General features: G+C 33.0%; 2 protein-coding genes across 4 annotated transcripts; one reads left to right on the forward strand and one right to left on the reverse strand.

Moving 5' to 3' along the window:
- Positions 1 to 6890: 6890 nt before the first annotated feature.
- LOC129321676 (probable UDP-arabinopyranose mutase 2) lies at positions 6891 to 9720 on the forward strand. The gene is made up of 4 exons (XM_054967528.1): positions 6891 to 7319; positions 8161 to 8411; positions 8512 to 8680; positions 9197 to 9720. Exons 1-4 carry the CDS (start codon positions 6996 to 6998, stop codon positions 9539 to 9541), a joined length of 1089 nt encoding a protein of 362 aa, XP_054823503.1. The 5' UTR covers positions 6891 to 6995; the 3' UTR covers positions 9542 to 9720.
- Positions 9721 to 11694: 1974 nt separating this feature from the next.
- On the reverse strand, positions 11695 to 24638 carry LOC129321425 (uncharacterized). Of its 3 annotated transcripts, XM_054967185.1 has the most exons (14): positions 24379 to 24638; positions 23253 to 23360; positions 22887 to 23021; positions 21121 to 21657; positions 20354 to 20501; positions 19642 to 19905; positions 18021 to 19460; positions 16752 to 17626; positions 16565 to 16650; positions 16261 to 16479; positions 15313 to 15441; positions 14243 to 14611; positions 13654 to 13769; positions 11695 to 12215 (listed from the first exon to the last, which is right to left on the reverse strand). In XM_054967185.1, exons 1-14 carry the CDS (start codon positions 24499 to 24501, stop codon positions 12100 to 12102), a joined length of 4665 nt encoding a protein of 1554 aa, XP_054823160.1. In that variant the 5' UTR covers positions 24502 to 24638; the 3' UTR covers positions 11695 to 12099. The 3 variants fall into 3 exon arrangements, with proteins under 3 accessions (XP_054823160.1, XP_054823162.1, XP_054823161.1); XM_054967186.1 differs by lacking the exons at positions 11695 to 12215; positions 13654 to 13769 and having other exon boundaries at positions 14453 to 14611; positions 15351 to 15441; XM_054967187.1 differs by lacking the exons at positions 22887 to 23021; positions 23253 to 23360; positions 24379 to 24638 and having other exon boundaries at positions 11698 to 12215; positions 20354 to 20493; positions 21121 to 21233.
- Positions 24639 to 24709: the final 71 nt, after the last annotated feature.

The following is a 24709-nucleotide window of genomic DNA, read 5'->3' on the forward strand; positions in this document are numbered from 1 at the left end:
TTTTTTGGTCTGGCATGATTACGCACAAGCAGAAAATTTTGGTTGGTGGTATGGGATCAAAGTTTCTAGAAATAATATACCCATTATTCATCTTATGTATGTCGACGACACTTTGTTGTTCTGTTGAGTCATGGAACGAGATTGTAGGATTATGAATGTCATTCTTCACAAGTATGGAGTGATTTCAGGTCAAAAAATAAAATCCTGTTTGGTTTGTAGTCCTTTTGTACCTTTTAAGCTAAAAAATAAAAAATAAAGTTTCTTGCTCATCTTTTAGGAGTGAAATTTAAAACGAGACTTGGCAAATACTTGAGGAGTGCATGTTGATAATTTTTCAAGTTCCAAAGAAGTTTTTCATGAATTAGAGAGAACAATTGACTCAAAGCTTCAACTTTGGAAGGCAAGATTGCTATTTCAGGCTAGAAGATTATATTAAACTTAATTGAATCCACTTTGGACCCAATTTTGGTTCATCCTCTCTCTTTTCATTGACCAGAATAACGAGTGCCTCTGGTTTGTAAAAGAAAGAAGACAATTGCAAAATCTTGTTGGCATTGGGGGAATGGTATGAATGATTCCCAACATCATGGTTCCAACGACCAAAAACAAAACTTGACAATTTTGACAGAAAGTATGCTCCAACTGTGATTGTAGCTGACTTTTTGTTTTTAATTATAAAATTGTCATGTCACAAAAAAAAAAGAGGAAATAAACAAAGAGAAACTAAAAAATAGACAAGCAGGTACAAGGCATTGTGCCTGTGAGTTGTCAACGTGAAATCCAGTAATCCATCATCATCATCATCATCTTTTGAATGAGAACGTGAAAGCCACGTTTAAAATTGCAATTGGGATTGGCGGGAGTAAGACCAATTTTGTTCGCATGTGGCATAGATGGAGGGGACAAACCTAATCTTTTCGAATTTTAAAACTTAAAATGTGTGAGTGCATGTGTTGACTGTTGCCAAAATTAAAAAAAAAATTACATTAAAGCTTCACATAAAAAATTAATTATTATAAAATTCATTAATAATTAAATTAAAGCTATTGATAGTTGTTAATAAATTTTATAATAATTAATTTTTTATATAAGACTTGTACATAATTCTCTCAATTAATAATCTTAGTGGAATTTTTATGTGGCTTCTTCTTTTTTTTTTCCCCCGGAAAAATATTAGATTAGACTCATTGAAGAGAATTCATACCCACACCAAAAAGATATACCAAAAAAAAAAAGTAGAATACTAATGTAACATTCTAAAAAATTTAGTATCTCATAAAGATTTCAAACAGCTATTAAATTAACAAATGAAATTACTAATTTAACAAATGTTCAATCAATCTAAAATTCTTGTTATATATTAAACTCTTTTAGAAGTCCTTTTTAATGATATTCTCCCATAAAAAGGTACAACATACTCTAAATATGTTCTGCCTAATTCCCATTTTTAAAATGTTGGATTTAAGCTCTTTTACATCATCATCAACATAAGTCATTTATGAGGAAGGATTTAGGGGAAATCACTTTAAAAAATCATATAATGAAACTAAATATTAAAGAATCTTGCGAAATTATAAAATTATTTTGAAGTTCCATGTTTTTCAACAAAATTGTTAATTATTTCGAGATAGTTATTAATAATTTTTTAATAATTAACAACTTTAATAAACGACATGAAATTTTATACTAATTTTGTAATTTATATTTAGATTTCTTACATGTATTTGCCATATTTATTGGTAAACAAAACTGAGATAACTGACAGCCAAATTATATTCTCTCTTGGTTGATTTTTATTCCGCAAATATCCCAACCTATTGGTTTATTCTCTTGATCTATGTATGACTTTTGCTCTTGATATTTTAAAATTTAAACCTTGTCTGCTTCCTTACTTTCATGTTCATGGACCCCATCATCCTCTCAAGTGAAGCTGGCCATTTCCACTTTTCCACTGGCCCAAACTATCAACTCTCTCTAAATAAATAAATAATAAAAAAAATTAATTATTTGATATCTATGTATAGTTATAATTTGGTTAAAATTTAGTCCTAATATTTGACTCAATATAACTCATTTCTTATAACTTTGACTCAATTTATACCTAATTCTTGAATTTTGACATGATATTATTCAATTCCTATAGTTTTAAGCTTTAATTATTTAAAATATATTAGTCTCTATATTTTAAAAAATAAAATTATAAGAATTAGAGTTACTTCTTGAAACTTAGGGACTAATATTTTGAATTGTTAAAATTATAGGGACTTGATTGTAATTATAAGTTAAAATTTATGGATTAATTTTCAATTGAGTTAAAATTATAGGGATTAAATTGTATTGAATTAAAGTTTTCAGATTGAGTTATAATCGAGTTAAAATTATAAAAATTAAATGATTAATTTTTTTCTAAAACCATCAACCATTAATCAATATTATATCAATATCAATATCAATATAAAATATGAAAGGAACAAATAATTTATAAATAAAAAAAGAACAATTTTTTTTTTCCAATTCCCTGAGAATCATGAGGTCCATTCTAGCTATTCATATTTTGACAAAATAAGATTGACCTCCTCATAGCTTAAAAAGACTTCCACCTCATGCACATACTTGAAACTGTTCCTATACTTCTTCATCTGAATTGAATTCTGTTCCTATACTTCTTCATCTGAATTGAATTGAATTCAATTCAAGTATGTTGATTAACATGGATATCATGAATGCTTGATGAATAATATTGTTCTATAGTTGAGCAGGCTAAAATTAATTAACATACTGAGGATTGATGTTTTATGGTGATTGGTTAATCATATCCAAGCATTGTCAAATGTTGATCTTTGGAATAATGAACATTGTTTATTTGTGTTTTGTGAATGTATATTTTGATGTAAGGTGTTAAATACTGTAGGTGTATATCATGTGTATTAATCCATGTTTTCATGTAAAGTTAAAACCTTGTGTTCTTGTATTTTTTTTTAATAAAAAGGTCAAAAGTATATCAACAAGAGTAAAAACAAAAAAAAAAAACAAAACAAAAGGAAAACGGTTACAAAGAAAGGGTTAATATCGACACATTAAAAGAGACAAAATTAGAAGATATATTAGAAGTCTGATTATTGGTGACATGCTTCCTGACGCTAAAGTCAACCTTGAGCATAATTTAGACGCATAATTTTTCATGGAAGATGCTATTATTGTTCCAAACCACCAAAACAATCCATGCCCACATTGCAAGACTGCATTGAATCATGATCTCATAAAATTTATAAAATACTTTTAAATCTTAAATTTTGTTCATTTATAACTTAATTAAAAACATTTATAATTAAACAATGAGTAATTATAACTTAAAAAGGAAAATAAAAACTTATAATAGCAAATTATAAATGTCCGTTGTCCAATTGTAAATGCCTTTAATTGAGTTATAAATGCACAAAATTTGAGATTTGAAAGTACTTTTATGAATTTTATAAAACCTCTTGATAATAATTTTTTTTTTGTAAAACTTAGATGTAATTTTTCCTCATAATTTCACATAACCAAGGTCTTTGAGAATAAAAGATTTGTGAATTTGGTCCTTAGAGGCATATTTTTCTCTTCTTTATAAACACTTTGATTGTAAAGGCTGGATTCGATCAATAGTTTTCAAAAGATTGTGATTTTGTTAACCAGAAAATTATTCAAGCTTGTGACTAATAACTCATGTTTAGTTTAGCAATGATTTTTTTTAATAATAAGTTAGCAATGATTTTAATATACTCATGTGTTCCCTTTAAAATATAAAGGATGGAAGATACAATTTTTAAATTGAATTTATTCCATATTTAAAAGTTGAAAAATGCTTGTATAGATATAGTTAGTGACCTCTGTCTATATGGCTTTCTTCTACAATATTTTGGGTTTTTTATTTATTTTAGAGAACCAAGTTTTTTTGAGAAAAAAGTGAACCTACAACAAGAAATTTTTGAAGAATGCCATGATTTTTCATGTTAGGCGACAAAAACATCAATTCCTTCATACGTACTATTACATTATGCATAGAGATCGACATAAGTGAAAACTAAGGCTATCCAAAGTTTAAGTCTTAAAAGCTCATTGAAAAATTTGAAAGAATATTTAGATAAAAAAATAATTACGAGTTTTTGGTTTACAAGCCTATTTACATGGAAGCTAAAATTATGAGCTCTTTTTTGGCCATGAGCTTTGGCTTTAGCCGTAAATACAATTCAAAAGCTCATTTTAAATATAAATCATGTTACAATCAATAATTTTTACATTAATTTCAATTTATTTTAACTTCAGTTCACAACTTCTAATTCATACCCTAAATTTTCTCATAAATTTAAATATTTAAGAGTTAAAGTGTAATTTTGTCTTTAATTATTCTCGAAAGAGCAATAATATTGCCTCTAAACTATTCATATAATAATATTGTCTTTAAACTAATTAAATCAAAGCAATATTATTCTTGTCATTTAAAAGTTTGTTACTGTAACTAGTATGATCTACTTTTTATAAGTTAAGATACAATTTTATCTCTAAACTAATCTTAGAGAAGCAATGTTGCCATTACAATTTAAAAATTATAAAATTAAATAAAAATAAAATTATAATAATATTAAATAAAATAATATTAAATGTTTATATAAATATAAAATTATAATAATATTAAAAAAAATATTAAATGTATATATAAAATAAATATAAGAAAAAATATAAATTATAATTTTATAACTTGTCAAATATAAGTAGATCTTAGTTAAATTAGATATAAGTAGACTCAAAAATATCTTTACATTTGCATATATAACTATCGACATCTTTATAAAAAATGGTCTCAAATCATATTTTGTATATATAAATTATTTAAAAATAAAGTTGACTTTTATTAGGATTTAATTTTTCTATTTTTCTATTTTTTAAAAAGATTATGCTTTTTTTTAACATTATGTTAAAAACTTTTTAGTTTTCTGAAAAACACTCTAATTCCCAATTCAACTTTAATTTTTAGCCTAATAACAGCTTAACTTTCATCTAATCAACTCAATCATGAAAAAAGATTTTTTAGTCCAAATTGAGTCGTTAACAACGGCTTCGGTTGATAATTATAGGTGCAAATGCAAATACTATTAAGTTTACTTATATCTAATTTAACCAAAATTCACTTATATTTGACAAGTTATAAAATTATAATTTATAAAATTATTAATTTACAACATTTTATTAACATACTATAAATTTTTTTCTTATATTTATTTTATATATATTTTTAATATTATTATAATTTTATATTTATATATACATTTAATATTATTTTATTTAATATTATTATAATTTTATTTTTATTTAATTATATGATTTTTAATTCTCGAGGGCAACATTGCTCTTTTGAAAATAGTTTAAAGACAAAATTACACTTTAACTTATGAAAATTGAATCCCAATAACTATAGTAATAGATGTTTAAATAGTAAAAATAATATTTTTTTAATTTAATTAGTTTAAGGGCAACATTGCCACAATGAATAGTTTAGAGATAAAATTACTCCTCAAAGAATAGTTTAGGGTGAAATTACATCTTAATCCAATAGTTAATTATTAAATTCTATGAATGATTTTGAAATTTCAATTTTTACATATTACATTAAATTTCAATATTTACAAGTAGTTGGGATTTATGGGTATTTAATTTTCTTATATGATATTTTTATGTAATTATCCCATAAATACACACACACACACACACACACACACACACACACACACATATATATAATATTAAAATAATAAAAATAATCTTCAATAATAAAATAATAAATACTCCCTTCATTTAAAAATATAAAATATTTTTTGAGATATTGAATGTTAAAAAATATAAGATATTTTTAATTTTTTAAAGTATAATTGTTACTTTTTTTTTCATTCTTTTATTGAATAAATTATTTTATATTTATTATAGGATAAAATATTTTACTAAATAAAGATAAAAATATAAATAAATAATTACTCTATTAAAGATAAAATTTGATTAAAATTAATTTATGTTTTTAAACGGAAGGAATATACATACTACCCTTGAGCCTAGAGCTAGAAATACGGGCGGGCCTAACTTTTAAGGGCTCGGCCCTTATGAGCTCAGCCCTTAAAGGTCTAAGCCCTAAAACTTGATTCTTTATTTTAAACCATGTTTCTCAAGTTTGGCCCTTATGTGAAGGACTCAGGGCCAGGCTCGCAAGCCCTTTTTTCAAAAAAATAAAAAAATTTAAAAAATTAAACATTATAAATTAATTAAAATATTTTGAAATTAAAAAAATAAAATTCTTATAATTTTTAAAAAATTAAACAACACACATTTAGAAGTCTAGTAATAAAATTTAAATTTTGGTTAAAAAAATTTATTTTTTATAAATACACAAACATAATAATTATAAAAAAAATATCGGGAATTTTACACTATACACTGATATTTATTAAATTATATTAAATTAATTTTAAAAAAATTAAAATTAATAATAATATAATGTATGTAAAATCAGGTGAGCAACTCATTGGTTTCAAATATATGTTCCATGATGGAACTTCCATCAAAGAAAATAATAATAATAATAATAATAATAATATAACAGGACTTGAAGGGCTATCCGAGCCTGAGCTTTTTTTACAAGGCTTATCAAGGTCAAGCCCTCAAATTTGATTACTTTAAAAAAATTATTTTTAAAACCTAAAACTTTTATTTAAATAAGACTTCTAAATCTGACTCTCCAAACTCAACCCTTATTTTCGACTTTACTTAATTCCTTTTATTTTGTCATAATTTGATCGGAGGTAGTATTATTGTATTAATTTAAAGGCGACACCTTCTATCAATAACTCAATATACGACACAATTCGGTCTCTCGCATTTTGCCGCGTTGAATCGCACCGACCTCATCTTCTCAAATTCACTTCGTCTGCTTTCCTCTTTTGCGCTCTCTGTCTCTCTCTGCTTCTCTAATGGCGGAATCTTCAGTCAAACCGGTTCCTCTACTGAAGGATGAGCTCGATATCGTCATCCCGACGATTCGAAACCTCGATTTCTTGGAGATGTGGAGGCCGTTCTTCCAACCTTACCACTTGATCATAGTCCAAGATGGCGATCCTTCCAAGACCATCAAGGTCCCTGAGGGCTTCGATTACGAGCTCTACAACCGCAATGACATCAACCGGATCTTAGGTCCTAAGTCTTCTTGCATTTCCTTCAAGGATTCTGCCTGTCGGTGCTTCGGCTACATGGTCTCTAAGAAGAAGTACATCTACACCATCGATGACGATTGCTTTGTAAGTTCTCCGTTTCTCGCTTTTTCATGCGCTTATGTTCTGATTCGCGGCTAAGAAAGTGGAATTGAGCTAAATCCTGTTCCTCTTGTCGTATAAATTTTATTATTTGTTCAGTGTGGTGAGGTGTTGATGTTTGGTAAAATATGAGATTCCGTGCTTTGGTGAGTCTGTTTACTGGTATTGTCTCAGGATTTGATTTGTTTGATCGCTTGCGGTGATTGTAATTTTGCGGGATTTGACTGAGTCTTCCTTTTAGGTGATGCTGCGTGTTCAGTATATTAGCGTCACTGAAGCGATGACAGTATGAGTTTTAATATGATGCCTTCTTTTGTTCTTGAAGCTTGTATAAAAAACAAAAAAGGAAGTCTCAATGTGGTTATGCTTCTATTTTTTGTGCTGGGTGAACTTTGGAATGCTCTGGGTCTTGCTGGCTAGTGACTATGAAGGCGTTGTAGTGTTTGACACAATTGTTTTGCCCCCTATGCAATTGGTTTAAACGAGTGGTTAACTCTTGTTTGGTCTCTAGATAGCTTAATTTGCTTAATCTCTCGCAGGATCTTGAACATACTATTTACTATTATTTTGGGGATATTTTCAGATCTTTCTTCATCTCCCTCGTCTTTGAAGAGTTATTGAAACTTAGATCTCCATCTTGTTTCTGTCTCTTCCTGTGACTTGATTTTGAGTATACATTAAGCTTAAGATTGACATACATTAAAAGCAATCTGTTGATGTCTATGATGTTAGCCATTACTTTCTCTGAATGATATTGTAAAAGGAGATGCTATGATTTTTATGAAATATAAGCACGTTGCTAAATATCTTCTTTGTTCACGAGCAGGTTGCTAAAGATCCATCTGGCAAAGATATTAATGCACTTGAGCAGCACATCAAGAATCTCCTCTCACCTTCTACTCCAATTTTCTTCAATACTCTTTATGATCCTTATAGAGAAGGTGCTGATTTTGTTCGTGGATACCCTTTTAGTCTACGTGAGGGTGCAGCCACTGCTGTTTCTCATGGTCTCTGGCTCAACATTCCTGATTATGATGCTCCAACACAACTTGTCAAGCCTCTCGAGAGGAACACCAGGTCTGTAGGTCCTTCAATGAGGCAATCAGGCAATACATACTCTTTTCATGGATGTTGTTGATGTTTATCATCCAGTTTAGTTTATTATGTACCTTTTCAGGTATGTTGATGCTGTTTTGACGGTGCCAAAAGGAACATTGTTCCCCATGTGTGGTATGAATCTTGCATTCAACCGTGAGCTTATTGGACCTGCCATGTACTTTGGACTCATGGGTGATGGTCAGCCTATTGGACGATATGACGATATGTGGGCCGGTTGGTGCATGAAGGTATAAAATATTAATCATGTGTCCCCTTTTGCGGCAACTTCTAAATCAAGCATTCTTACAGGATCTATATGAATTAATAATTATAATTTTCTTGCCTTGATGCTTAATATTTTAATATGTTTTGATAATTAACTTGAATTCCTTAAAATTATTTTTTTAATTAACTTCATTATGATTTTCAATCATCACTGTGATCATTTTACAAGATCAAATATCCTTTGAGGAATATTATCCAAATATCTTGCTTGCTAGCAACATGTTTTTTGAAAACTAAAGTTACATCAAGTTTCTTAGGTGTTTTCTTGCTCAAAAAAAAAAAAAAAACACCTGCAATGAACCTCTTCGAAATATCCAATCTGGTAAAAGAGGTATAACAAATTTCCAGGTTGCCTTTGCATTCATTAGAAAACTCTATAACAAACACCTGAAAATGGCATCTAATTAGTAATAGTCTCCATTTTTCTATAAAATGAACTGTTTCAGGACCTGATGAAAAGATGATATACGAACTTGCAGGTTATCTGTGATCATTTGGGAGTAGGAGTCAAAACCGGTCTTCCCTACATATGGCACAGCAAAGCAAGCAACCCATTTGTTAACCTCAAGAAGGAATACAAAGGCATCTTCTGGCAAGAAGAGATAATTCCATTCTTCCAAGCTGTCACTCTGCCAAAAGAATGCACCTCTGTTCAAAAGTGCTACATTGAAATTTCCAAACAGGTCAAAGAAAAACTTGGAAAAGTTGATGATTATTTCCTCAAACTAGCTGACGCTATGGTCACTTGGATTGAAGCTTGGGATGAGCTTAACGCTCCGTCCGAAGCAAATTCTTCAAGGCAAGCTAATGGTCCTTCCAAGTGAACCTCTAATTTTTGTGATCTGTAGTGTCCAAAGTCTGTAGTTTCTGGTGATTTAGATTTTGGTAATCATTTCTCTTGTTGCTGCTGCTGCTGCTGCTATTATCATTATTATTTTTAGTTTTGACGTTGTATTTGTTATTGTTTACCTCTTAAATTCAGGTGAAATCATGATTTTGGATGGGCGTGTTCTTTCTCTTTTCTTTTCTTGTTTTTTTTTTTTCAGAGAAATTTCTTGTCAGTTGTCACCTACTTTAAGTTACATCTTTCTGGCCTAGTGACTATGTATGTATGTATGTATGTATATATTAGACAGGGCCACAGTTAATATTGTGTAACGATAAATTGATTGGAATTCAAGCGTGAAATTTTTTTTTTTTATGAAATTCTTAATATCGAAATCATGAGCCGCTTGATAATCATGTTAGTCAGTGCATTGATTCACTTTTCTAAAAACGTGATTAATGGAAACTTGTCAATCTTGCATAAGTATACTTTTAATCATGCTGAGAGGGCAAGTCTAATTGTATTCATTCCATATGAAAGGGACATCTTATATAGTCATTGAAGGAATATTAGATAAATAATAAACCAAATAAAAGAAGTTGGGTCAGAGTTTTACCATATTTAAAGGTGGCAAAATTTATCCAACTATTTACACAAGTTTGAGTCTAGATTATGGTGCACAATAGATGCATTGAAGAGAGAAGAAGGGGGAGAGGAAGAATGAATTAGAGAATTGTTCATTTTGGGTGTGTTTTACTTTTAGTCACCTGTCTCTATTTATAGTGGAGAGAGGCCACTTTTGAAAAAAGAAATTCAATTAATAATAATTCATCTTATCATAATAAATTGTTTGAAATAATTATCATTATTGTGAAGAATTACTTTTCTTTTTGAAATTCAATCAAAAATTATTTAAATTAATTTCAAATTTTAGTTAACTTATCGTTATCGGATTTATGTCACATTCCATTGATGGCTCGTCAATAATGGATTTTATGCACATTCCAACTGTCATGAACATTGATATAAAAACATTTTTCATACCAACAATCTTTCAAGAACACTTGTAAGCTTAGTCACATGATAATTGAGATACTTTGTAAAGGGCAAAACATATGTACTTAAGCTTATATCCTTTATATACTTTATTTCAAAAATTGTTGCCACCTGAATGATTTTTCTAGCTTACTAATTAACTTTCCTTAATGGAGTGTTCCATCGTTAGCTTTCAAAAATGGAAAGAAAATAAATAAACCTTATTTTTGTCCCAATTAATCCTTATAGTTGCTGATGTTTTTGACACTCCCCGTTGTTGCCACAGTGCCACTGCAACTTTTCTGCGATTTTTGAAGAGTTGCTCTTACAGCAAAGCAAAGCAAGAAAGAAGAACAGGAAAGGGGCTTTGCTTTTTTTGTGTGAAAATTGCATCGCTGGAACAAAGTAAAGCAAATCAATGCTTTTCTCCCTATCTTTCCGCTCATATAACGATAAAATCATTTATCTCAGCTTCCATGAACCATTTCATGAATTATTAGAGCGCGCCTTTCCTGAAGGAGTTAAGAGGCAGTTGATCCTTCACTTCTGGCCGTCTTGCTCTTATCATGGACAATAAATTAGGTTTATTTTTTTCCCCCACATTTGTATGATCAATTTGTAATTTATTTTTAGAAAATGACTTATAAATAGTGGCAAGGTTTGATAGATTAATTTGCCTTGAATTGTGTGCCCCATTTACTTGTATTAGTGTTTTGAAATATTTATTTTATTGATAATATAGTATTTATAATTTGTTATGTTAACAAGTTCCACACTCATGGAATATAGAAGTCCGAGGTTTAAGATACATCCATGCAATATTTTATTCAATCGACATGACTAAATTAATGCTTGAACCTTAACAACGTTTTGCACTTTGATCTACCATCAAAAGAAAATGAGTCACTTATCAGTTAACTTTCAATGCCACTTAACCAATTTTTTTTTTTTTTAAAAAGGCTATACGCATAACTTAGAAAGGCTTGTTCTCTTAGGCAATGTTTGGTACACTTCTAGAACGGAAATGTAAAAGGTTCTTACAAAATAGGATAAGTGCATTTCTCATATTTTTTTTCTCGAAAGAATTTTTCTACCAACCAAACAGTACATTAAAATGCAACAAACTGATTCTTTTTCTGAGAAGTAAAATAACATGGATGCATTCCAAGTTTCTAGGCACATTTTTACTGTTCATTCGAGACACTGAATACCCCCTTTCCTTTTCCCTTCCAAAACTAAGTAGAAGCATCAATTACCCATTAAGTACTGATCCAGTTTAAATTTGTACAATCAAAGTTGAGAAGTACTTGCTCAAAAGTACGATGAAACTGCAAAAATTTGCAGCAACTAAAGATATGAACATTGTTGGCCAAAAACAAAAAGGAAGATATGAACATTATGTGCGGTTCAGAATCAGGAAGCTACTCTTAATGGCTAGAAATGAAGTGCTGATGAGGGTAAAGGCTGCAAATTCTACAAGAGAGCTTGTAGGGTAGACCAATGATGATAGTCAAAGTATTGTTATTCTGCATTTAGTTCATTATGAGGCACATAAATCAACAACTGACCTTCACCACCAGCCACCCCCAATGCACCTCCCCTCGATTCATCTGTAGCAATACTCGTGACAGTGCCATCTAATAACCATAAACATTTATTTTGCATTAATACTTCAGACATAAAATCAGGGAACAGGTCAAAAACTTTTTGCTCACAACATGAATGGAGATTAAATCATATATTGGACTATATTAATTTCTTCTTTTCTAAATATAAGTCCTAATTTTCATCTTTCCTTTTGATCCCGTAATCCATAGCAAGTGTAGGAATGGGAAGCGACGGCCCGAGAATAGGGGGAGAAAAGAGACGGGCAAGAACAGCAAAATAATGACATCTTAACTTAAAAGTTTAAGACTCAAGTTTATGAGTTATTTCTCTTTAATATATATTAATTATTGAGCTTAACTTTATCTGATGTGTAATTCCCACATCGTCTAATATCCATTTACATTTGGACAACCTAACAATAAATCTTACTACAAATTTTTTGGTATAGTCAATACTTGTTTCTTGGTAGTTGGGGTTTAAAATATTGTGACATTAGAGGGCAAAAATGAAAAGAAAAAATTAATTTTTTTACATAATCCATAGATTTTGGTACCTCCTTGGTTTGTGTTTTTCAATATTAGGACTCATTTAAGAACGGAAGTACAAGGTATCCAAGATTGAGACTAATGACTGAGAAATGACCTATGACGAACTTGCCGGCACAGAGAGCGTCTGTTTAATCAAGTAAATGATATAAAAATATACAAGTACATTTTGCAAAAGTTTTGGAAATTTTGTTCTACCATTGAAGATATCAAATACTAATTGATTTTGAAATTCTATCTTGATTATGCGTTCACATTTTACATCTATAGTTTCCATCTGAAAAAAAAAAAAGAAAAAGAAAAAGGGGGACCTGAGATGATAGTTAGTTTGCCCCTAAATGTAGAGTATCGTTGTAAAATACTCCGAATGAAAAGATTGTATGCTAGGTGTGGACCAATTCTAGCACAATAGACTAACCCTCTCAGTAAGTGGCAGTTAAAAAAAAAAAAAAAGGCATACAGTCAATCTCCATCAGTAAGAAACATTAAAGATCATATCGTCCGGGCCACTTGAGAGCGCTTAAGTGAACCTACTTTTTTAAGTTTTGAAATGGATATAATACAGGTTCTTTCATCCAGGCTACTGTTACTTGCAATCATGCCTAAAAAGTGGCTATGATTCCATGGAAGCAGATTAGGAACCATGAATTCTACCGTTCAATTTAAAGGTGCGTTTGAACCACAAATGCCATGGACAACTCAAGTGCGGCAGAATAGGCAAGTTTATCAGTGAAAGAAATAACAGGTATATTAGCATGAATTTCAAGTAAAAAGCTCTTTGAAGTAAAAGTTATTAACGAGGAATGAAAACCTAGCTTAATGCTTAGAGCATAGAACAATCAAAGGACTGACTCGTGGCTATCACATCCATATGAAAGTGATATTCCAACGGAAATTTTTAAGTGGTACAATTGAAACATACCTTGGAAATGGTGAAGAGTGCCAACCTTCGATCCTCCATACAATTCCCACATATACACCTGTCCATCAGGTGTGCTGATGATTCCATGACTACCCAATATACCAATAGCAGTAGTTCTGCATACAACTTCTGGGTTAGTTAATTGTCGAAACTAGTGTTAGCCGTAACTGGGCAGATATTCAATAAAATTTGATAAGATATCTCATCAGCTAGTGTTCAAATGCAATATCATGTGTGTAATAAGTGTATTTATAACAATAAAAAAGATAAAGGGCAGGATGACATAACCTGGCTTAACATCCAGTTGGAACAGTTATCAACAACTCTACTCATTTCCTAAATTATAATGAAAATAGGTGGGAATAATAACTTCTGAAACCTAATTTATGGTCCTACCCATACAAAAGAATAGCCCGTTGTCTACACTGAGCAGTGAAAAATACTAAACATATTAGCCACAGCAATAAGAAACATGCGACAAACTACCAATATTTGAAGAAACAATTTTCCCTGCAAATTCAATTATCAATTTCTTTGTTTTCTTGGCCACAATTCAATTATCAATTTCACGAATTTATTATTTTGGTACCTTATATTGAAGGAAGTTCCTAAAATCATATCATTTTTCGCCAGAAGAGCGAGCCTCCAACTTCTAGCTGTATTTATCTGGCAATGACTTGAAATAAAATTATGCGGAGATTCAACATCAGAGGCAGTCGAGACAAGCAGCCACATGGCAATATCACATTCCTCTGATGAAAGAAGCGAACATTGTTCTTCTTGCTCTGAGAACCACAGACGGGTTGCTCCTAAAAGTCGATCAACTTGCTCCCCTACGCTGGTAGATGTGAAACCCAGGCTATTTCTTCGACAATTAAACAAACTAACTGGCAAAAATTGAGTAAACGGATCTGTTGGAGTAGAGAAGCTTGAAACACAATTACGCTTTGAAATATCCCTGGGGAAAGAATCCGAATCATGAGGATAAGATTATAGACAGAGTAGCTATAAAAACGGAAAGAAAGAAAGAAAAACAGCAATTCCTTCCCCCCCACAAAAGGAGTGGAGGGCTGTCCAAGTGCACAATTACTAGGTCCATAGGAATAACTTGAGCATTGTAATTTTAACAATCTCTAATTGCGAAGTCTACGGGTTGATTCTTCATGTACAAGACATACTGTGGCTATAAAGACCCAGAAAGGAATTCTTTAATGACCTACGTGTTACTAATTTCATTCAGTGAGTTGCAAATATTACAAAAATGAAGAACGAAAGTAAAGCAAGTGATGTAACAGTAGTAATAGAGACAAAGATGCCCCGCGGAATTAGAGACATTAACGCTATGTTTGGTTGGAGAGAAAGGGAGGGCAAGGGAGGGAAGGCATTTTAATGGAGGGGAGGGGGAGGGGTAGGAGGAATCCCCCCAATTTGGGAGGAGGGTTGAGAGGGGAGGGGACATTCAAACGAGGAGAGGGAAAATTTCATTAAAATTTCAATGCATCTCAGGGAGATGCATTGAAATTGTTAGAGATATCTGCAAGGCCTGGAAACAACCAGAGACTAGATATACACCAAATGTAATTAGTTAATCAAATTTGGTTCAAAAATGCTAGTTTCACGAAAAAGACCTTCTGGTCTGGGTAATTGAAGATAGCATACCATAAACTAAATTCGCCAACACTATTAAAAGCAACTACCAAATGAGAACACTTTGGAATCCTCTTCAACTCCACTATGCCAGGAGAGATTGAGTCATCAGCTGGTATGATAAAATCCTCAACTTTATCTCTGCAGAAGGGAATAAACTAAGTTTTATTTACCAAACCCGAGAATCAAATATCAATGGCAATCATACCAACAATGATCATAAGCATAGAGGACAGTGAAATGGTTTATTAGGGACCAACTGACTAAATAAACTTATGGAATTAGAGCTTATTTTATAAGTCCATACATGATCAATTGTTCAAGCCATGTATCCAAACGACACCTACAAACAAATTAACTTCAATCAAGTTGGTGTGCAACTTCTAAACTCAGGAAAAAAGGAGTAAATCACAGTTTCTCCATCTATGATTAGACCTGATTTTACTTTGCTACCTGCGGTTTGAAATTTGTCCCTCTGCCCTCGTAGGTTTTTCCCGATAGAGCGTAACCTCCCATAGGAAGAGAGGGAGAGATTAAGTGCTAACCCACATAGAGGTTATCATGTTAATTGAACCAAATTACAAATTATGTTGAAACTCAACCAAGAAAAGAAAAACATTCAAATAGGTTATGATCACTAAAACCTCATGGAAGCATAGGAAACTTGTTCAACCACAAGATGACAAATGAAAACAAGCTAGACCTCAAGGGAGATCTGTACTTCCCCACACCCCCCACCCCAAAAAAAAAAAAAAAAGTAAATTAACACCTGTGACAGTTATTCAAACCTTCTCATGCGACTTGTCATAAGAAGTACAAAGACCTCCAACCTCATTAACTCAAACAATAAGAAATCAATGTAAGTTTGTCATCACAAAATCAATTAATTGAAAAGAAGAAATAATTGACTCTCAGGAGAAAGCAAGAACAAATAGAATGTCAAGAGAAATTCAGAATCACCTCCATGTTGAATTCATGACCCATACATGCAATCTACCACTCTCCCCAACTGAACAAAGTAGGTTAGGTTCGCAAATCACAATACAATGCACAACCTCGACAGTCCTCAATGTTGCCACAACGGAAACATAACCATGTTCTACTTGTACAATCTTCAATGCATTTTCCTCAGAGCATACTGACGTGCATGATGAACAATTACAAGAAATTTTTCTTTCCCTGGAATAATGAGAAAATTAGATATGCTATCAAACACGGCTACAATCGATATAAGTTTCAAAGCAAACACTGGGAAACAGTCAACCTGCAATTCGGAGTTTTTATGCTGCCAAGTAAAACAATATACTGTCCATCAGGAGTCAACTGCACGCCAGATCTTTCGACCAGAGTCTAAAACAATAACACAATAGAGTTTGAGGCAGTATTATCAATAGCTGAAAGATCAACATAAACATGTTAGAAGGCAATGAAATAAAAAGAGACCAACTTACCACTCTAATGAAGTTATGTTTTGGGTCCGGCAGCCATAATGATGTGTGGGCAATGAAAGATGGGCACCCGACATTGGGTTCCTTCACAGACACCTTGTAGGTGAACAAAGTCCTCTCCTGTTTCACCACAGGGCCACAAATAACACAAATGAGAATTTCATTCTCTCTTCTGCTTAAAAAAAGCGATGAAACAGGCATGGGGAGGAAGTAGCACCCCACAAACTTGATGATTTTACCCAGATTATCACTGATATCATCGTTTGTGTGAGGATTTAGCTCTGAAATAACTTGTGCTTCTTCGGAAGAACAGTTATTCCCACAAGAGCTTGGTTTTGGATCCCAATATGATATTGGGTTGTTCAACTCAGCAAGGTTGCTGTAGCCAACCAGCACATCACTACGACTTGGAGGTGTTTCTACATGTGACTCAGAGAGATCATCAGGGCACAAAATATTTTCTTTGAGGGGGCGTAAACATGGTCCATTTTCTGACATAATTGAGCTCTGTTTAATTTGAGAATTTGTAACAGAATTATCTCTTTGCAAATCATCAGACTGCACCTCATCCCTTGCTTGATTACCAAACAAAGCTGGTTCAAACAGTTCACTACCAGACGTGTGCAGCTGAATGGTTTCTGAGGGAGGCGAAGTGCCCTTGGTAATATTTACTTCAGAAGTGACAAGTTCTCCGTCCTCATCAGTTTTGGTGTTTTCTGGAAGTAGGCAGCATCCTGTGGGAGGAGAAACAGTTCTGAACTTTCTTCTGGTATATGCTACAATTGGTACTTGAATAATAGGCAAGGCAATGGCTTCAGCATTTGTTGTTTTACCCACAACTTCATCCTCTGCATTTCTTTCAGGTGCATTGCTGATATCTGCATTTTTAAGAAAATCGGAATAACTTAGATAATAGTTGGATTAGAACAGCTAAGATACAATGAAGTCTCCTTTTTTTTCACCCCACCTGAGCATGTGATTCCACAAAAGAAAGTGCTATTGTAGGTTTTCTACGACCATGGCAATTTAGTTTAAATTGAAACATCCAGAAATTGGCATAACACATCTCAACTAACATCAGACAAGACCATTTAATCAAGTCCACGTAAACCATTCTGACAATATCTATATATAATATAAAAACTCTAACAACCCGCATTATTCATAAGCCATAAATATTATGACTCATTTATTAAGTTCCAACAACACATGAGACTCACTAGTTTATCACCATGTTAAAGAAAAAAAAAAAAAGAAATTGTAACCATCTACCTCCAGTAAAATCTTGTGCAGCTTTATGGTCCTTTCCTAAAGAACTCAATCCAACTTGGTTTGAATTTTCTTCCATATCTGTGCGTGTATCATTGTTGCTTTTGGAAATAACTCTGTCCTGAGGAGGAGTGTGTTCCAGAACAGAATCAGGAATGCAGAGATCAAAATCATGTGCAACCTTATGGCCCTTTTCTATAGAATCCAATCCAACTTGGTTTGAAACTTTTTCCATATCTGTGCAAGCATCATTGGTGCTTGAAATTTTTTCCATATCTGTGCAAGCATCATTGGTGCGTTTAGAAACAACTTTGTCAAAAGGAGGCATGTCTTCTAGAACAGAATCAGGAATACAGATATCAAAATCATTTGCAGCCTTATGGTCCTTTTCAATAGAAGTTGATTCATCTTGCTTTGAAATTTCTTCCATATCTGTGCAAGCATCATCGGTGCTTTTAGAAACAACTCTGTCAAGTGGAGGCGTGTCTTCTAGAACAGAATCAGGAATGCAGATATCCTTAAGGTCCTTTTCCATTGAAGTCAATCCATCTTTCTTTGAATTTTCTTCCATATCTGTGCAAGCATCATTGCTGCTTTTAGAAAGCACTCTGTCTGAAGGGGTGTCTTCTAGAACAGAATCAGGAATGTAGATATCCAAATCATTTGTGGCGTTATGGTCCTTCTCCATAGAATTCAATCCAACTTGGTTTGAATTTTCTTCCATATTTGTGAGAGCATCTTTGTTGCATTTAGAAATAAATCTATCCAGAGGAGGCTTGTGTTCTAGAACAGAATCAGGAATGCAGGTATCATAATCACTTGCAGCCTTCTGGTTGTTTTCCATAGAATTACATTCAACTTGGTTTGAATTTTCTTCCATATCTGTGCAAGCATCATTGCAGCTCTTAGAAACAACTCTGCCCTGAGGAGGCAGGTCTTCTAGAACAGAATCAGGAGCGCAGATTTCAAAATCATGTGCAGCCTTATGGTCCTTTTCCATAGAATTCAATCCAACTTTATTTGAATTTTCTTTCATATCTGTGCAAGCATCATTGTTGCTTTCAGAAATAACTCTATCCAAAGGAGGCATGTGTTCAAGAACAGGATCAGGAATGCAGATCTCAAAATCCGGAGGCAATTCTTCGGAGTCCAACTCTGAAGAATGACAGAATTTATTTTTGGTTAGCTTCATATCAGCATAGCAATCTGATGATTCGTTTGGCAAAACACCAAAGGCATGCTGTTCATGACTTGCCGGAGAGCATATTTCTTTATCTAAACTAGCTCGGCTAGCTTCAGCAATGTCCGAATGCAATATTGCTTGGTCAGGTTTATGATTCTCACACTGGCTGGGCTCAAAACTGTCAGCAATGAAAAAACTGACGTCTCTAGTTTTCATATCAATCTTTTCCTCTCTATCCACATGTGCATTCTGAATCACCACTACATCCACAGATTACATATTAATGTCAATTCAGTAAATACAGACATTCTCACAAAATAAAAAAGATATTATAAGAATAAAAGGGTAATATGCTAAAACGATAATCCTGGCAGCAAATACAATAATGTAAAAGATTTACAACATATAGTTAGAAAGATTTGGATCAATAAGTAATATTACCAGAAGCTTCTTCCAAGTGATTTCCAATTTTATCATCTTGGTTGGAGTTCATAATAGAAGGTAGCTTCCCTGAAGGACCAACTGTTAACTTGTCAGTTGTTGAATCCTTCAGAAAGGGAATTACTTGAGGAAGCAGAACTGCCATCATTGACTTCGCCACATCATTAACTTCTATGCTGAATGCTTCTCCAGAGGCATATTGATAGGCTCTCTCATTGTCAGCAATCTTATCCAGGGTATTTGGCGTAGAATTAGAAGTACTTTCTGCAGAGCACTGGAGTAAGATGGAGAATTGACAGGAAAAAAAAGGAAAGGGAAGATTCAATAGAGCATCTAAATAGTGAAGGAGAAATCAATGAGAAAATTTGCAGTATGACTAGATAAAATAATCCTATATATAGTCAAATTTTACAGAATTTTTGACATGTTGGGTATATGGGACCACAGCTTGAAGGAAACCTCACTTGTTTATGCTTGGCGTTGTCACAAAAAAGACACCTCATTTTTTGATCCAATGATATATTTTTGAGTTGAAAAGGTGTCCACATAATATTCTTTATTGAAGAACATGATAATCACCCAGAAAACAAGCATTTCCTACAAAAATAGGTCTTCCATCTCATTGTGGGAATTCCATGAATAAGCGAATGAGAAAGAGAATGTAGATGTTGATGCACTAAACTTGGAAATTATGAACATGAGAAGCAAGTACCTTCAGCATAATCCATGGCATCAGGAGCACAAAGATCAATGTCACAACAATCTTTGGACTCTTCAGAGACTGATGAAAGCAGTTTCATGTTTTCTCTTGCCACCAAAAACTGGGATGCATTCAGCTCAACTTCGTGTGACCTATCAAACTGCAAGAAGTTAAGAGCTTTTCTTGCATAAAAAGAATTGTTCATATACATTTTTGCATGGATATCGGAATCTCAAGAGGCTAAAAAGAAAACAGTTTTTTGTTCTAATAAATAAATAAATAAATAAACTGTTTGAAAATGTGTTTTCTGTTATCTATTTTGAAAAGCAAAAAAGTTAAAAGTTGTTTTGAAGAGCTTAAAAACCAGAACATCTTTTAGTTGTCTTGATACTTTTTGTTCTGCAAAACTAGAGAAAAAGCAGAAAATATCATGCTTTCATTAATGACAATTATGTCAATAAAATAAATTATTCTTTCATCTTTTATTTCACCAATTTAACTATGTTTTTCAAAATAATGATTCAAGCAGATTTTTTTCATTTTTGTTTCCAAAACTTGTTCTGAAAAACTATTTTACAGAATTGTTTTAAGAAAATAAAAACAAAAAACAAAACCAAACAAGCCCTAAATCACTCCTAACTTTATTCCTTTCTCCCTGCAAAATAAGGGCATAAGGACTAACATATTTTAGGAAGCAAAATGTTGCCAATAAATAATGGCTCATTAGTCATTCACTAGATTGCCAGCAAAAGAAAAATAAGTTATATAGTGTGGCTTACATGTTCTACTTTAGAGAAGCGATCAGCAACTGCCACAGCTTTGCTGTTTTTAGAGTCAACAAACCCACTTGTTGTCTCTGCATGCACAGTTCTCCCCTCTTGGTCACCAGAAACAATCTGATTTGATGAAAAACCATTTTTTAATGAAAAGCAATTAGGACTTCCCCCAACAGAGGACGTCATGCGCATTGATGCAGAAACACCCGTTTTTTGGGCTTCATTCCCTTCTGAAACTTTGCGTTTTATTGAAGCTATGCGACTGCATGTGAATTCATGAGGCCGAGGTCTTTTAAAGATAGTTTCCCCACGTGACTTTACATTTTTACTTTCCCGTCTCCTACCCCTCTTCCCCTTAACCTGTGGTCTTGCTAGGCAAAGTAGCGAGTCGGGATGTATGCCAACATTTTGGCGGGAATCATCATGCTCTATTCTAGAGATCTCGTTGCATGAGTTCATGCTCTGTTCAGCTATGCCATTTAAATCTGCCACCAGTTCCCGGAGCAACCTCTGTACCAATGAATTCTTGAACCCAAAAAGCTGCACGAGATGACAATAAAAGTAAAGCATTATAAGAAACTGCTGGAGTTGTTTATCTGCCTATTGACTGAAGATAGTCATAGGATTTGGGATAGTTTTGGGGGGCCTAGAATAGTGCTAGCTTGCTAGTGATGAAATATGTGTACACAATAAAACAGGATAAAAACATGGTTACAAGGCATAACATTAATGCATCAAGAATAAATGCAAAGATCATTATTTGATTCTCCTGCATTTGAATCTCCCTCTACTTATAAACATATGGCCCAGTCTATAGAATACCTAAAACAAACAACTGGATCAGCAAAACTCCGTAAATACATGACAAAGCATCTAGTTTGCAAGCAATCTGATACTTACACAAGAAACTAGATGAAAATGAGTGAGTAGCCATGCTAAAGAATTTAGACACCTAGAGTCTGAGGAAGAGTATCAAGCAAGTTAAAAAAAAAAAAATACTCCTGTATTCTGCTTCAATTTGCATTGCTTTCTCAAGACATTACAAAGGAACTGAGAATAGTCAGATCGGACCTTTGTGACATATCAGACCTTTGCGATCCATCAAATCTAATTACATATTACAAGCATTCATCTGTGTTAATTTTCCACATGTAAATGAAATCAGTGGGAGCTATAAGTTCAATATGGCATCAGACAACCTCCAGCATACAGGACAGTTGACGGTGATGTTAACTTGTTTCATCATAATCAAATAATCTCCCCTACTTGTTGCATTGCACCCAATTATCAAAGACCCAAATATACTGCCAGGTTACTCGGTTTATCCTTCCTAACCAATAAGTTGGTTAAAATTGTACGAATTAAGTTCTGAATCCTCATTCTCAAATTGAAATAAGCCTATCAATTGTTGCAATGTTTCCTCATGATATTAATTTAAATGTCACCAACGAGTATAAAGTCAACCATAATGTCAGCACGGCTCACAATGGAGAAAATGATGCAATAAGAATGTTTAGATAATATAGCTTATTAATATGAAAAATAATACATAAAGTCAACAAGTCTTTAGAGGAAATTTCATCATGCCAGCACACTGTTAAAATTAAAATTCCCTTTCTCTTTAGATATTGTTTTGTTAAGCATTCATTTACAATACTCACAAGAACATAAAAAGTTACAAAACAAACATTAGTTTATGTGCTTAATGAACTCAAAAAAGATAACTTTTTTGGCAGCATTAAAAAAATAATAATAATAAAAAGTTCTACCTCCAAGCCATCCATCTTGGATGAAAGTCTCTTCCCATGCCAAATCTTCATCCGGGGGCAACCTCTTTTCTGAAATTCCTCCCAGGCAATGTCTGGAGTTTTCCCAGAGCAGGAATACCCATCAGCAGATGTAATCTGCATATTCAGGGAGTAGATGGTTGTTTAATACTACTTAAAGCAAGGTGACTTTAGGGGCATGTTTGGGGAAAAAAAGTTGGAACAAGCCAAAACCACGTTTTGGCAAAAACAATAAGCATATTGCTACTGTCAAAACATGATGGGTCTGTTCCGATCTCTTTTCAAACATGGTCAAGTAAAAGGAATCAAAATATATATATATAAGCATCAAAAAGCCTGGCTACAAACCATGAATCTAGGCCCACTGACACCTTCATGAATTTCCATCTTATATGTGGTCCCATTATAGGCTCTAATTGCTTGAAAACCAACTGGATATGGATAGCGATCTTTTCCCTGCAAAGTACCAATGTCAAGTAAATATGCCAGTCAAACAATCACTTAGTATATTACACATTCACTTTATAAAAACGAAGTGAAATTGAGATTATGTCATATTTCCTGTGTCTATATTACAAAATATAGGTCTTGCTCCTCAATCATTGAATTCTCAATACATCAAATAACCATGAGTCCATGACCGCTACTTTTGCAATCAACAATATCGCCTTGAGCCCTATTCTCTAAATTAGTCAATGTCACGTGGTGGTTTAGCTCACTGTTTCATATAGTTAACAAATAGTGTATTCCTTTTACCACTCTAAAGTATCGTTAAACAATCACACAATTTTTTCCCCCAAGAACCATTCTTACCAAGAAGCATTTTTGTCAAGCATGCTAGGAATCAGGCAAGGGGGGGGGGGGAGTGGAAAAGAAGGCATGCTAGGAAAGGTCAAACCCGCCAGCTCTTTAATATAACCATTGAAGTGTCTCTCTATTGATCATGCAAAAATCTTCATGCATGCTACGATCGGAGTACCTTGCTACTATTTTTGTAAAAAATTAATTTGGAAGACAGTAGACACCGTCAGTTAATGGAAAAATAAAAGGAGTATTAACATGGTCAGAAACTCCCGTTAAGATGACTTTCACTACAGTAGTACAGTTAACTAGTTGATCATTTGAATTCGATGCCTTGACCCTTGAGCAGGAAGCACCAAACTTTGGCTGCAGAATTTCAGTCTTTATAAACTTCAAGCTCCCAACTTAAATAAAAATGCCTTAAATAGAACTAATGTCTTCAATTAATATCATAGTTTCAGCATGAAACTAGGATTGAAAAGGTTGATTCTCCTGATCAGAACCTATGACCTAGCTTGGAGCCATACTTTCCCAGGATATCCTGTGGATGATTTGTGAATCCACGCTAGTTGCATCTTAAACTTAGAATCAAATTGCCGCAATCGAGAACAAATAGAGTACAAGGTAAAACAACAACCTAAGAGGGGGTCAATAAAAAAAATTGTAAACGAACCCTAGAGCTGCTCCAGTACTTCTTGTCCCAGGGACCTTTGTAGAGAGAACCGATGGAAATGATCTCGAGGCCATCCGATTTCTCTTCTGGTTCTGATTTCTCAGCGGATGTTGTTTTCGCCATTGACTGAAGAAATCGAGAGAGAACAGAGAAAAAGCTTTGTTTGGCGGGAATGAGATCGAAGACTGATGGAGATGAGATAGCTTTCTAGTGTTCTTAACTTCGAAGACGATTCGTTCCCTCCATCTCTCCTCTCTAGGATTTTACTTCCCGCCACTTTGAAGTATCAAAAGTCGAAACTAAAAACGTCACGCGAAAGTGGAAATTGAAA

The sequence above is a fragment of the Prosopis cineraria genome, unplaced genomic scaffold, assembly GCF_029017545.1.
Source record: "Prosopis cineraria cultivar Desert tree isolate PC_DT_omini unplaced genomic scaffold, ASM2901754v1 PC10, whole genome shotgun sequence".
In the NCBI taxonomy this organism is placed as follows: domain Eukaryota; kingdom Viridiplantae; phylum Streptophyta; class Magnoliopsida; order Fabales; family Fabaceae; genus Prosopis; species Prosopis cineraria.